The 15,695-nt window shown below is 42.4% G+C and overlaps 1 protein-coding gene and 1 long non-coding RNA gene across 4 annotated transcripts in view; one reads left to right on the top strand and one right to left on the bottom strand.

Annotated features, from left to right (window-relative positions):
- The window catches only part of klhl14 (kelch like family member 14), a 76,057-nt gene extending 60,783 nt beyond the window's left edge, over nucleotides 1-15,274 (bottom strand). For 2 of the 3 annotated variants that reach the window (XM_062980409.1, XM_062980412.1), the window contains exons 1-2: nucleotides 14,043-14,447; nucleotides 12,636-13,630 (exon numbers count right to left, since the gene is read on the bottom strand). In XM_062980409.1, the coding sequence (XP_062836479.1) occupies nucleotides 12,636-13,630; nucleotides 14,043-14,135 (1,088 nt within the window). In that variant the 5' untranslated portion in view covers nucleotides 14,136-14,447. Of the gene's footprint in view, nucleotides 1-12,635; nucleotides 13,631-14,042; nucleotides 14,448-15,158 lie in introns of those variants that run through there. The other variant, XM_062980411.1, reaches the window with a different exon arrangement.
- On the top strand, nucleotides 9,649-12,625 carry LOC134298884 (uncharacterized). Its single transcript, XR_010006001.1, has 3 exons — nucleotides 9,649-9,885; nucleotides 10,428-10,517; nucleotides 12,351-12,625. It is a non-coding gene; the product is annotated as an uncharacterized LOC134298884 (long non-coding RNA).
- Nucleotides 15,275-15,695: the final 421 nt, after the last annotated feature.

Below are 15,695 nucleotides of genomic sequence, written 5' to 3'. Positions count from 1 at the left end.
CAGAAATACTTTTCGAAGTGAGAAAAAGGTGCAGAAAAGATCCTATACAGTTTCACAGGCCATCAATGGCTTTCATGTCAGGAGTGCGGTGAATTTGCTATCAGTAATATTTGAAACTTTAAAGGAACTATCCAAAGTATTGAATCTATTTTTCAAATTTTAACTTTAAAGTCTGGAACAGAAGTCAGAATGGTTTCAAGCTGCTTTGAGTCTCCTTTGAGAGAGATAAAACAGGGCATTAATAATAAGAAAAACAACAGGAAAAACTCAGCCGCTAACAGGACCTCAAGATTGAACTGCAAAGACTCTGGCAGAAACCAGTGCAGGTGGTCCCGGTGGTGATCGGCACATTGGGTGCCATGCCAAAAGATCTCAGCCGGCATTTGGAAACAATAGACATTGACAAAATCATGATCTGCCAACTGCAAAAGGCCACCCTACTGGGATCTGCACACATCATCCGAAAATACATCACACAGTCCTACACACTTGGGAAGTGTTCGACTTGTGATTTTGTGATACGAAATCCAGCATATCTATCTTGTTTACTGTGTCATAATAAAATAATAATAATAATAATAATAATAATAATAATAATAATAATTCAACAAAAGGAAATGACAGCTCATCCCTGGTATGGTGGCATTAACTGTAATTGTCTTCTTTCTCAAATCTATGGGCCTTCCACACAGACATATAACCCAGAATATCAGGGTAGATAATACACAATATCTGCGTTGAACTGGGTTATCTGAGTCCACGCTGCCATATAATCCAGTTCAATGTAGATTTTATACAGCTGTGTGGAAGGGGCCTATGTGATACCACTTACTTCACATATCTATGCTGTACATTTTTGTTGAGAGCCAGCATGGTATAGTGGTATCACAATTATACTACAACAGAGAAAACAAGGCTTCACATTTCTGTTCAGGCATGGAAACCTATTGCAGAGGAAGGCAAAGACAATATTCCTATGAACAAATCTTGCAAAAAACAAACAAACCCTGAAGGTTCACTTTCAGGTTGCCATAAGCCAGAAACAACTGGAAGGTAAATAAGAACTAATATGTGCTTATGCATATATGTACAAACAGAAAAGTAAAATGCATGTAGATGGTTGTTCCTCATGCTGAATGCTATCTGTCATGTTTTTTCTCCCATCTAAAATACAACAGTGACAAAAATTAAAACTGCTGAACACATCTTGCCAAGAAAATCCTGTGATATGTTCACCTTATAACTATCACAAATTAGAAACCATTTAAAGGCACACAACAACAGCAATTACAACCTTACTGCAACTTAATACATAAGCTTTCAGAGCTATCAAATAGTACTCTTCTGTTATTACATTTCCCGCCTAAATCTGGGTGTAAGGGAGCATATTATATAGAGAAGGTTCTTCTCTCCAAAAGTCTCCTTGAATTTTGTGGACAATAAATATTTGCATATGATAGTACTATGATGGTAGTTGTGCCAGTCTACACACTTGCTCCATGTGAATCTAGCTAATATGTGTTTATTTTTCCAATGCAACTATTTCTCTCCCCCCTCCCCAGAGATATGCCACCACAAACTTGATAATAAACAATAAATGCTCTGGGCATAAACACACTGAAATGTTAGGGGTGTGCAGTTTTCTCATTATGCGTCGTAAGTCAGAACAAATTCGTTAGATTCATACTTACAATGCGATATCCAACACGTGGGCAAGGTGCTTGCCAAAAACTTAAGAATCAAAACTTACCCAATACTTTTTCATGTGAATTTTGTAAATCTCTGAAGCCTCCTAAAGTCAGTTTCATTTTCAGAACAAGGAAGCAAAGCAAAGCCTTTCCTCTTTAAACAAATGGCTTCTTGCCATTAGGAGAGAGAAGCAGCAGGGAGAAAGCAGAGCTTGCTGGGAAAGAGACTGAGAAAGCACAGGATTCTGGGAAATGTAGTTTGGGAAGGTGAGGAGCCCTATGCCAGAGAATTCAAAAGGCTCTGCCCTAAACTACATTTCCCAGAATTCTGCTCAGCATCAGAAAGCCCCAATCAGGATAGGGGAGAGATTTGTGCCTCCATAGTAGCAATCGTGGAGTTCTAATAAATTGTGGAATCTGCAAAAAGGAGGACTGACTGATACTTCTAATAAGTAAATCTCTGTGCTGGACTGGGAAAAAAAATCCCTAAATGGAAGTTCCATTGGTTAATATGAGAGACATTCAATGAGATACCTGTTGGGGCTTTTTAAAAAATGTTTTTGTCAAAACTTTTTAAAATTCCTAAAATCAGTCAATGTATGAATATTTTTTAAAGTTGGGGGAACGATCCTCTGTTGTCTTGTGTCATGGAATAGAAAATCCAAAGAGATAGCTTTTGTAACTTTTTTAAAAAATGTTGCTTATAAAACTTTTGAAAATTTCCCAAAAATCTGTGGGGTATGTGAAACATTCTGAAACTTAATGGGTTAACAGTGGTAAATCTGTTCTACTATTGTAGCAAGTTTCACCCCAATACAGTAGAGGCTCACTTATCCAAGCCTTGCTTATCCAAGTTTCTGGATTATCCAAGCCATTTTTGTAGTCAATGTTTTCAATATATTGTGATATTTTGGTGCTAAATTCGTAAATACAGTAATTACAACATAACATTACTGCATATTGAACTGCTTTTTCTATCAAATTTGTTGTATAACATGATGTTTTGGTGCTTAATTTGTAAAATCATAACCTAATTTGATGTTTAATAGGCTTTTCCTTAATTCCTCCTTATTATCCAAGATATTCGCTTATCCAAGCTTCTGCTGGCCCGTTTAGCTTGGATAAGTGAGACTCTGCTGTAAGAAGCCCCTGTAGTTTCACCACAAGCATAATTACTATCAAGAAAAAGTAACGAAAATTCATTACTCTCATTATAGTAATTAAATTTTCACTAACGATACCTTAGAAACACTTTAGAAATGAAACACCGCCACCGCTAATTTTGTACTGAGTTTTGAAACATTTTTTTCATTGATCGTACAGCCCTAATAAATACACTAATACAGCATTACCAAATTTGATAAAATTAACCCAGCTTTAAGGTTATTGAGAGTAGAACATAAGCATTAACTACCCAACCAGTAATTACCAGTTTAAACAAATAAGATTTTTTTTTTAAAAAAAGCTTTCTTAAAGCCCTGAACCAATAAGTTATAGAACAGCAGGAAGGGGACATTCAATGGTATTTAGTAAAAAACCTGCAACATAGGTCCTCATGACACCACAATCCCATATAAACAATTTTATTAATCACAAAAAAGATTTTTAATAATTCACTATTATCTCTCTTGCCTCTGCTTCATAAACAAACTGAGCCAGAAAGTCCAACAACTATGCTAATTATACCAATTTTTAAATCACTAATAAGCAAATTAGCTTATTAATGACTTTATAAAAGAAATTAGATGGACCAATGTAATTGTAAACATTATGGCAATTGGTTTTAAAGCTTTCTTCTTCTGGCTTTAAAAATTTCAAAATCATAAATTAGCCTACACTCAATTTTTTTAGCCAATTTTCCTTGTGAGCTCATATTCAGTACACAAGATTGCTAGGTGGCTTCCATTTTCAGAACATTGTATAATGCCCATAGTTTTTGAGGTGTGCACACTTCATTGAGAAATAGTTGTGTGCGACTTGCTTAAGGTCATCAGGTTGTTTTCCTGGTCTACACCTGGAATGATCTAGGCCTTTCCAGGTGTAGGCCCTGTGTCGGCCCAATTCACACAGCTGTCCGGGCTCCTGGAGCTCAGAAAACCCAAATACCACCCTCCCAAACCCCCCCCCCCAAACCCTTTTAAATAAAATTGCTTACCCGACCACCATTAAAGTGGTCCTGGAGCTCCCCTGGTGTGTAGAAATGACGTTCCGGGCCGGGGGGGGGGGGGAGAGAGAGGAAAATCGCTCCTTGCCCCACTTCTCCTAGTGCCTCATTTCTATGTGACAGGAGAGTTTAATGGCAGCCACTTTAATGGCAGCCAGATAAGTAATTTTATTTTTAAGGCTTTTCTGGGGGGGGGGGGGGGTTGGTATCTGGAAAGTCTGGCAGGACATCTAGACACCTCCCAGGAAAGCACGGGTTTTGGGGGGAGGTGTGTGGACTTTAACTGGAACCCAATCGGGTTTCTTAAACTCAATTTTGCTAAAACTTGCAGATTTCTCTTAGGATGTGATTTACTGAGATGGGGAAGTTTATGCCATTATTTTTTGCCTTTCTTCCCCTGACTGGCCTGTTTCTGTTAAACATAGCAGAGGTTTTTTGTTCGTTTTTTTAATCTGAAATGGCTATCTGCCTTCCAGCAATGATACATGTTACCTGGAATCTTCGGATCCACAGTTTTACTAAAAATGTTCAGTTTTTACAAAAATCCTAATTACAAAACCAACACCAAGAAGTGCTTTTTGTTTTCTGAAGGGACTCCTGACTTCAAAAGCTAGTGACAGAAAATATTATAGCTGATGGTAACCCTAGAGAAGGTTCCCTCAATTTGTTGGTATATTTATTCAAGTTTGGAGAGATATCTTGCATTGTGCTAATTTTATAAGTCATGAATGCTATACTCTTTTGGGGTTAGAGATATATCTATGCTTTTATTAAAGAGATTTTCAATAAGTAATTCCTAGAGACTGATGATAAGAACAATAACTCTAACAAGGAAAATATTTTTATTGTAGGCATCTTTTGATTATAAGGTTTGCCTGAAGATGGGAACACAGTGGCCAGGGGACAATATTTAACCTATTAACTCTGCTAGCAGCAGGTGGTAGATGGGGTATCTATTACCCAGCAGGATGAGCTGATTTAAATTATCAATCACTTAGGATGCAATTCTGTGCAGTGTTAAGTTCTCTAAATCTCTGTGAAGTCCATGCTTTTTAAGCAGCCCACCTTTGTGCAGGATGGCTTCCCAAGAGAACAGAGAAACTTAAATAACTGTTCCCTATTTTTAAATGCATGCTTTATATTTTCTGACTAAAACTACATGCCAACTAATACAGCTATTATTACATTATTAATTATAACCGGAAATGGATTCTGTATACCACCTTCAAATAACCGTATTTTGCACTCAAAGAAGCCCATTTGCACGAAAGCTAAGTGCCCAATTATTGTCAGTTGTTGCTGGATACATCTACATTTTCCATGTGATAAAAAGTAAAGGAAGGCTTCTTTTGTAGAAAAGTCAGATTAAACAAAAGACTAAATTAATGATCCAGTACAAGACAGCATACAGAAACCACACTTAATTTAGATCTAGGCTCAACCCCTGAAATTTTGTTCATTGATTAGTTTTGGAACCATTTTACTATATCTCAACTTAAGACATCTCACATGATTTTTGAAAAGATAAAACTGGATTACTTCTAAATGTTTCCACCTAAGTTTCTCTATCTGAAGGATGTAACACATATATAAGATCCAAATAAATGTATGTCTATGCCCTTTGTTAAGCAGGTAGAGACATGCACAATTTTGATTTTGATCTCCTCTTACAGAAAGCAATAAGATGTATATTGCCTTACAGAGAACATAAGAGAGATCCATGGATGTACACAGTGATGTCTCTTAGATACAGGGATGAGATCACAATGTCTTTGGTGACTTACCAAATGTTGAGCATCACTATCAAGCTTGTAATAATCAGTTACACTACATGGTTTATTGTGACATATTCATCATACTTGACCACAAAATGCATAAGGAGAGATCACTACTGGGCCTTGGCTGAGAACTATATCGTATTTGGACCTTCTTAGTCCACACCAGCCCAATGGTCATTGTTTGACCACATAACCAACCCACACTGTGAACTCTAGTTGGCTGTTGTAAATTAATGTGGATGTTTGTTTGGATTTTATGTTATTATATAATTTTGCTTGACTACATGTAGTTTAATTTATTGATGTTAGCTTTAATTTACTGATGTTAGACTTTAATTTGATGTTAGGTTTTAATGTTATTTTCTCTGGGATTTTATGTCAGTATTTGTTTGTTTATGGAGGCATTGAATGTTTGCCATTGTATGTTGGAATTTGCGCTGGGGAGATAGGGGGGAATACAAAAAAGTATCATTATTATTATTATTATTATTATTATTATTATTATTATTATTGATGTCTGTCATAGCTCTTCATGCATAAAAACAGTCTTCATATTCGCATGACTATGAGTGTGCCAAAAGTTGGATACAGAGTTATGTATTCAGCCAAAAGTGAGCCAGGTAAGTGGAGGAATTTGCATATGCTCGTGAGCAGAGTGGCTCAATGGGGAATGGACAGTGCTACAGAAAGTCCTTATAGGCCAAAGGAAACTCTAAACCCGCTGAGACCAAGGCTACACATATACAGCGAATGCTGAGAGTCTAGAGCAGCCCGTTATTACAAACAAATTTGGCAATGAGCCTGGCTTTAAAGAGGATGAATGGATCAGAGTTCTATTGTACAGTGCTTGCATCTGAAAGCTTCTTAGAGATAAACATAACCTGTCCTTTGGAAAGTAAGGTGGCAAAACTGATTGAATTATGCACTAATAACATGTGCTTTTTTCAGTCCCTGACAGTCACCCTTTTTTGCATTAATGGATTCCAACACTGATTCTGACCTACCCCCAACCCCAAAGAAACAGAGTCATAGAATCATCGGGTTGAAAGAACTCATGGGCCATCTAGTCCAAACTCCTGCTCAAAACTAATTGTGATTAATTCTATTGTATACCAGACACTTCTAGATAATCTAATTCTACATCACAGATAGGAAAGGAAAAGTCCATTTCACCCTGGATTGCCCTTGCTAAAAACATCATGGCATAAGGTGCTGTAGGAACTGGCAAAGCCAACCCTGGAAATTCCTTGCCTAAGAAAATCCTATGCCGTTCATGGGGTCATCATAAGCGAACAGGTGACATGAAGGCTATGATACAGCTTTTTTTGGTGAATCAAGATTAACAGAAAAAAAGAGATCTCAATCCTTTTACACAGCCAAGTCTCTTCCATGTTTTGGACTGGGAGCAGGCCACTATGCACTTGAAATCAAACATTTCATTTTATTTCTATTTATGGAGGAAATTTAACTCCATTCATTCATAATTAGAGTATAAAAAGTAATTGAAAGAAAATGAACTTTCTTCAACATTTGTCACCAAGAAATTCATAACTTATAAATAAAATCATGGTTTTTACTCACCATGTAAATGACAACTAGTTGCTAGTTTAATCTTACCTCTGGCAAGTCATATGAATACTATGGCATCCAGACAAATAATGCCATATATCTAGTTTAGTATTATTTTTCTTCATTCAGCAATTGAGAGGTACCACATAGGTCTGATTCAAAAGTAACAGCAAACCAAACAGCAAGCCTGAGATTCACACTTTCCTCCCTCCCTCCCTTCTGTGAGCAAGGAGGGATGATTTAATGTTTCCATTTGTAATTTGTAATAAATCATTATCTTGGTTTAACTATCTATAACTTGGATTGCTGTGAGTTTTCCAGGCTGTATAGCCATGTTCCAGAAGCATTCTCTCCTTACTTTTTGCCTGCATATGTGGCAGGCATTCTCAGAGGTGGTCTGTTGGAAACTAGGCAAGTGAGGTTTATATATCTGTGGAATGTTCGGGGTGGGAGAAAGAAGTCTTATCTGTTTGAAGCAAGTGTGAATGTTGCAATTGGCCAAATTGGTTAGCTTGAACAGCCTTGCAACTTCAAAGCCTGGCTGCTTCCTGCTTGGAAGAATCCTTCGTTGGGAGGTGTTAGCTTGTTTTGTGAGAATGCTCAGCACTTTACACAGTTTCTACGATTGCAATTCCTGTATAAAATTCTTAATATGTTTACTAAACCGAACAAGAGGGTTTTTTTTAACTAATAAGTTTGGAGCTTGGTTGGAAACCTTGAAACTTCTTAATAGACAAATCAAATTCAAAAATCAATAGTGGGTTTGAACATGGGAAAATATTTTACTACAGCTGAGATCAAGTACTGTATTTGGAAACTGCAAATTATTAGAAACTTGAAATATTAGCTATTTGAAATATATCTTTTTATTCTTGCCTATGCATCAAATGAAAGCATTACAGTTTTGCAGCAGTGATAAGAGTGTAATTTCCACACAGTGACAGAAGCATCATAATTCAAGCATTGGATTATTTTGCTCCTTTCTCTTTAGTGTGAGTTTAAACTTTGGAAGTAGGGCAAATCCCAACACATCTGTGTGCTAAAGTTTTAAGTACTGCATTAAGGACAAAAGTGTTATTTTAAGCAAATAGAGAAGACAGTTATCAAATGATGCTAAAGGCTTGATACAGCTCCCATTAAAGCAAATGGAAATCTGCAGCATGTTGTTAATCAGTCTTTAAGAGCAGGTGTGTTAAGCAATTCCGTATTTCATCATAGAGTTTCAAGCAGATGTTTATGCTACCTGTTTATATCTGGAAAAAAACTTGAGAAAATGATCTTTTTTTTACAAGAGCCACATTTGTAAATATCCCCTTTCAATGTATCTTACACAATATTTCATGTAGCTCTGATTTTCCTGTTGCTCCTTTGAAACCAACATTAAGTGCAAATTATTTTCCTCTTACTTTCAGTGCACCCATCTACTTTTCTTCCAGATCTTTTATATATGTCCATACGGAACTAACATTCTAAATAATATTCATGTATATATATCATAAAATGATTTTTCTTTCATTCAATGACAAACTTCATGCTTTGCTTTTTAAACTTAAGAACCAAAGCTGAATTTTAAAAAAAATAAGCACCATTTTAATAAAAAGATATGGAAAAGAGGAACAAAGTCAATCTTGGTTCATGTAAGTTGGATTTCTTTTGAGAGCCTTTTAATTTATTCTTTATTCTTTTTTACATATGTATATGTATGCATACATATACTTGGATGCTGGGCCACTCTAACAACCATTATGTCAGACTACGCAGAAAAGCCATAGAAATCCACAAGCATGTGGACAATTTCAAAAGAAAAGAGAAAACCATGAAAATGAACAAAATCTGGCTACGGGTATTTAAAAACTCTAAAAGCAGGACAGTAAATAAAGAACAACACTCAGAAAGCAGGGGAAATCCAGACAGGAAATAAACAGGGCCAGCTAACACCTCCAAACAAAGGATTCCCCCAGGCAGGAAGCAGCCAGGCTTTGAAGCTGCAAGGCTATTCAATGCTGAACAAGGTGACCAGTTGCAACATTCACACTTGCCTCCAACAGACAAGAGTTCCTTCTCCCACCCTGGACATTATTCCACACATATATAAACCCATTTGCCTAGTTTCCAGCAGACCTCACAATCTCTTGCCATGGATGTGGGCAAAACATCAGGAGAGAATGCTTCTGGAACATGGCCATACAGTCCAGAAAAGTCACAGCAACCCTATACTTGCATGTATGGTACTTTAATTATGGTCAAATTCACAAAATATGCTTGTATATCTTTAATCAATATTATTAGTTCCGAAGTAAAGTTTTGATGTAACACAAATATAATTTGTTTTTATACTTTGAAAATGGCATGCATTGTTATGTGAGTGAGAAAAATGTGTAATCTCTCCATTAATACTTGAGTGTATTGTAAATGTAAATTAAAGTAATATAATTTTAAGGAATTATGTGGTTATGCAGTATGTCCAGTTTTATGTTTGTTATGTATTTTTTTGCTTTATAGAAAAAAAAAGATGGCTTTGAGCAAAAATATCAGCATCCCTGACACCTGTAAACATTCAGTGGTCAGAACACCACTACATATCCTTCAAATGATATGGACCAGTGAAGCTGGAAGGTATCTGCACTCAACCGGACAGCCTGGTATCTCAGCAATCCACCCCAACACACAACCCATCACCTCCCAGGTGATCTGCAGTACTCAGGCGAAAGCAGGGACTCTGTCTGCTTGTGTCAAGTCAAAATAGTAGGAGTGTTTTATCCCTTAGAGAACTGCCAAACATTTCACTGCTGGGGCCTTTGAGTACACTTCATGCTGCACACTGTTCCTACGTTTATCACAGAGATGAACAAAAATGTGCAGCTGAGAATTTTATAAAATCTCTGCTGATACAAAGAAAGATGAGAAACTCTTCAAATATCAAAAAGAATCCTTAACATAATGCCCATGTGGAGTTCTTGAGCAAAAAAGGCTTTATTGTTCAAAACATAAAAGCCTTTCCTAAAAATATCATATTAATGTAGCAATAAAAAGGGGAAAGAGGTTCTGAGACGTGTGTAGATCTTCCAATAGCGAGTGTGCTACGTTCTACATAAAGTAATATAAATATATTTGAACAGATAAAATTGTATATGTATTTTTAAATTGCTTCCAAATTTAAGATGTGCCTGATACATTTTGTCCACCTAATATTAACGTCACTCTTCCTTAATACTATGGTTCATTTAGTCACTTACAGGAAATGATATACGACGTCATAGACAAAAAATGGATGACATCACAACTTTTTGTGTACATACTTGCATTATCTCAGGAGCTGTAAGTATCTGTAACATTTGTAAGTATATAATGTAATTTTACAGCAAGAGGCAAATTCAGGCACCAGAGGTTAAAAAAAGTGTACTGAAAATTTACAAAACTAGCAAAACCTTAAATTAGGAATAATGTGAGACTCAAAAACTTCTTTTAAGCTATTGCTATTAAGTCTAACACTATACATTACACTGAGGTATCATGGAAACGAAGTATTATGTAGTAAATAATCATGGTAACTTCCATAGCAAAAAGATATGAAGCTGGCACGATACCATCTCCCCATAGAGAAGGCCCAGGGAGCTCATAATGGGATTTAAAACTAATGCTACTAAGCCATGGCTGTTTGCCCATCCAATTTTCTTCCCATATTGTATTTTAAGAGGCATCTACTAAATTATCCAGTGTATTCCACTTTCTCTTGTCACTAGTCTGGTTGTTATACGCAGCACGATGAAAGTGGCTTTGTAGGTGGGCAGTTTTGCACCATTTAATAATATGGACTGTGAAGAACCCCAGAACATGTTCATTTCTTAAACTTTCTTTGGCGCTGCCTTTGGTTGCACTCTGGGAAAAAGGTGGAATCCAAACAAAACACACAAGTAACAAGTCAATTTTCTTCTCTTTTTAAAGCTTGTCATCTTCATCAGAACATTATTCTCTTCCCATGTTTAGTTCTACCCCTTGCCCACAAATCAGACATACTAAAAATGATATCACGTCCCAAACTCCTAAAAGAATCAACATGTGTGGAAACAACAAAACATCTTTGATCATTTTAAGCAAGGAAATGAGGAGACCACTGTTCAAACTCTGGCAGGTCTGATCTGTGAAAGCACCAACTTTTCACATTCTCAAACACTTTGCTAAGGTTAAAATAATATGCAGTTACTGATAATAAGACCTAAACTGAGCTACAGGAGCATAAAGAGACTGCAGAGGTGAAGCTGTCTGCAAACTTTCTCTGTTATCCATACAATTCAGAATGACAATCCAAACTCTGTCACAACTTGGGTTGCTGTGAGTTTTCCGGCCTTGTTCCAGAAGCATTCTCTCCTGACCCACATCTATGGCAGGTTGTGAGGTATATTGGAAACTTGGACAAAGGAGGTTTATATATAGGTCCAGGGAAGGAGAAAGAATTCTTGTCTGTTGGAGGCAAGTGTGACTGTTGCAATTAATCACCTTGATTAGCATTGAAAAGCAGGGGAATTCCAGACCTAAAACAATCAGGGCCAGCTAACATCTCTCAGCAAAGGATTCCTCAAGGCAGGAATCAGCTAGGCCTTGAAACTGCAAGGCTCTTCGATGCTAATTGCAACATTCACACTTGCCTCCAACAGACAAGAGTTCTTTCTCCCACCCTGGACCTTCCACAGATACATAAACCTCCCTTGTCCTAGTTTCCAATATACCTTACAACTTCTGAGGATGCCTGCCACAGATGTGGGCAAATGTCAGGAGAGAATGCTTCTGGAACATGACCATACAGCCTGGAAAACTCACAGCAACCCAGTGATTCTGGCCATGAAAGCCTTCGACAACACACCTAACCACACCTTCATTATAAAAAAGAGCAGTGCCACACTCTAGCTCCTTCAGAAGGCTTATAAACCTGTTGCTGGGATGTTCTATTTTCCCAAAGATTTAGGTGTCTCTCTCTTCAGAACTCTGTCTCCTTTTTTCAAAGTCTGTTCTGCAAGTCCCTCTCCGGCCCTCCCCTTATTCTGTTGGCAGCACTGTACACTTTGAGGCAAGTTTGGCACCTGGCATGACATTCCTAGCTGAAGCTCTGCAAAGTGACCTTTCTTTTTCTTTTTTTTGCCTGTACTCTTGTAGACAAGTTTGGGACCTGGCATCAGAAGTCTGCCTGCAGCTCATCCTCTGCGAAATGACCACTCTTTTAGACAGCTATGGCACTTGGCATGGAAGTGATCATCAGTCCCTGTTTGTACTCTTTCTGGCAACTTTGGCACCTGTCATGAGGCGCCTCCCTGCACCTCATCCCCTGCAAGGTGGCCAGTCCTTGTTGATAATCTTTGAGCCAAGTTTGGCGCCTGTTTGGCGAGGGCTGTGTGCCTGCCTGCCTGCCTGCCTGCGCCCCGTTCGCCCCCGGGTGCTTACCTGCTGGCCAGGCTCTGCCGGCAGTGCTGCCTGAAGGGCATGAGGTGGTAGTTCATGGCGTCGAGGAGCAGCTTCTGGCAGACGGGGTCGGTGCGCATGAAGTCCACGGACTGGACGCGCTCCACCAGCTCCGGGGCCGGGATGAGGGCGAAGCGGAGGCGCTTCATGAGGTCGGGCGCGTACTGCATGCGGGTCTCGCGGTCGTGCTCGAGCCACAGGACGGACATCTGGAAGAGCGCCAGCTCGGACTCCACGGGCGGCGGGAGCGAGTCGAGCAGGGCGCGCATCTCCTCGAAGTTGAGCAGCAGCACGTCCTCCACCAGGTACTTGTTGGCCAGCTTCTTGGTCTCCTCCAGGCCGTGGAGGGCGGCGATCTTGCAGACCTGCTTGTAGTTCTGCACCGAGATCTGGTCGTTGAGGAACTGGACGCAGAGCTTGGTCACCTGCGGCACGTGGAGGATCTTGCTGACCGAGAGCACCTCCTCGGCGGTGTCCAGCGAGAGGGTGACGTTGGCCGTGTACAGGTACTCCAGCACCAGCCGCAGCCCGATGGACGAGCAGCCCTGCAGCACCAGGTTGTTGATGGCCCGCGGGCTGGACAGCAGCTTGTCCTCCGGGGAGGAGGAGGGCGTGCCGGGCTCTTCCGGAGGAGGCGGCGGCGGCGGCTGCTTCGACTGCGGCGGGGGCGGCTCCTTGGCGGGCAGGCCGTCCTGGCAGCCGGGCCCCACGCCCAGCGGGTGCTGGTGGTGGAGAGGGCCGCCCCCGCCGCCCGCCGAGCTGGAGAAGAGCGAGCGGAAGTACTGCGAGCAGGAGGCCAGGACGGCCTTGTGGCAGTGGAACTGCTGGCCTTGGGCCGTCAGGGTCACGTCGCAGAAGAGCTGCTTCCTCCAGAGCAGGTTGAGGCCGTGCAGGAGGTTGTCGCTGTGGCTGGGGTCGAAGGTGGACGTCCTGTCGCCGGAGCGGGACATGGCGGCCTGGGAGGCCCCCTCGCCGACCTGGGCAAAGAGAGGGGGCGAAGGAGGGAGGGCGGGCGGGAGGAGGGCAGAGCGGCGTTGGCGGAGGGGCCACTCCACCCCCAGAGCCAAAGCCCCGGCTCACGGGCCCCGGGAAGGCGCCTCCGCCCCGCGCCCCCTCTCCTGCAGGGCCACCCTTGCGCCCCCCGCCATGGGCTCGCCCTCCCCCGCCCCTCCCCTCCCACGCCTTCCTCTCCCCTTCGCGCGCCTCTCTTCAAGACACTGCCCTCCAGCTTCGCCCAGGGAAACCGGCCTGTCTCTGGGAAACCGGGGGGTGGGGGGGGGGTGGGATTCAATTCAAAGTGGTTGTCTTGCCAGCTGCCCTAAATAACAAAATAAGCTCCCCGGGAATAGGACCAATGGGTTAAGCCCTTGTGCCGGCTGGACTGCTGACCTGAAGGTTGAGTTGGGTTGACCTGAAGGTTTCCGGCTCCAATCCGGGAGACGGGGCGAGCTCCCGCCTGTCAGCTCTAGCTTGCGGGGACATGAGAGGAGCCTCTCAGCAGGGTGTTCACATATCCGGGCGTTCCCCTGGGCAACGTCTCTGTAGACGGCCGAGTCTCTCACACCAGAAGCGACTTGCAGGGGGAAAAAAGCTCTCGGGGAAACTCGAGGAGAAGAAGAGTCCTTGCCTTGCCTGCCCAGGTCCAGGCCTCTGGCTGAAGGGCGCCCTCCTCTCCTCTCCTGAGCGGAGAGGTCTCTCTTTCCTCGGAGGAAGGAGATGGGGACACGGGGGGGGGGGGGGTAGGGAAGGGGGAAGGGGAAGCCCTCGCCTCTGTGAGTCTGGGGCCAGGCATTGGCGTGCGGCACCCAACTCTCGCCATGCCCATGGCGCTGGCCGCGGACCTGAAGCCCAGGGCTGTCTCTGCGCGGCTCGGCTCGGGGGCAGCAGGCGCCCTAACTCTGGCTGTAACTCTGGGAAGTTCAAGGGGGAGGCGGGCGACCAGAGAGGGAGGAAGGCTGAGGAGGGCGGGAAGGGGGTTTGGCAAAGTCCGGAGGGCTTCCTGGGGGCAAGGAGCCGGCGCTGGGACCGGGGCCGAGGGGCAGGGGAGCTCGCCGAAGCCGCCTCCGCCCCGGCTCCTCCAGAGACTCCCATTGTGGCTCCCGGAGTCCCTTCAAGGGGCCACTCTCCTCCCTTCCCTTCTCTTGGCTTCCCTCCCAGCAGCGAGCGGGGCTTGGAGGCATCTTGAGGCGCCTCTCCGCCTTTAAGTGGACCCGGTCATCCCCCCCCCCCTCCCGCCTTACCCACACCTCCCCTCCGCCCTCCCCTCCTTCCTTCCTTCCTTCCTTCTTTCCTTCCTTCCTCCTCTGACCATTCCTTGCCATCGGAGTGGCTTCTCCAAAAGAGCTGTGTTGCAATAACAACAACAACTGCACCCCAGGCACAGAGGCACCGGCATCCCGGGCACACACTCCCCCCTTCCTGCCTTCCCTCCTTCCCTCCCTGACACACAACATAAACAAGCCACAAGAAAAAGACACCCGGTTCGACCGAAGGCCAGAAACTTACCTGCTCCACAACCAGCTGCCAAAGTAAAGGGTTCACTTAAGCTCCCCCCCAAAAAATCAATTGTCCTTCCTTTTTAAAGCTTTGATCGCTCCTTCCAAAAAAAAAGAAGAGGAAGAAGAACCTTGCCGGTTCTCAACTCCAGAGCAGTCACTCTTTACAATTTATTTTTTGTCGTACATCATTTGATCACCATGAATTAGCAACAGCCCGAAAATGTACCAGGGAAGGAAGGAAGGAGAAGGGTAGAGAGAGAGAGAGAGAAAGAAAGAGAGAGGGAGAGAGAAAGCGCGCAGAGAGCTTTCTGCAAGAGAAGAAGAAGAAAAAATGTACGTGTGACAAATTATGCTACCAAGAAACAACACATCATTATCCTTGGGCCTGGGGCTCAGTGAGTCGTAACGAGAGTAATAGGAAATCCACGGTTGGGGAGAGAAACGGTCGTGCATGGCCGGTGGAGAGAGACCATACAGGGGGATGGATGCTGGAGAGACTCGCAAAATTATGGCTCAAGGCTATTGTAAAAATTGTCGAGCGTAA

This window comes from Anolis carolinensis, chromosome 4 (assembly GCF_035594765.1).
Source record: "Anolis carolinensis isolate JA03-04 chromosome 4, rAnoCar3.1.pri, whole genome shotgun sequence".
NCBI lineage: Eukaryota > Metazoa > Chordata > Lepidosauria > Squamata > Dactyloidae > Anolis > Anolis carolinensis.
Note: the sequence above shows the minus strand (reverse complement) of the source record. Positions and strands in the feature narration are given on the sequence as shown.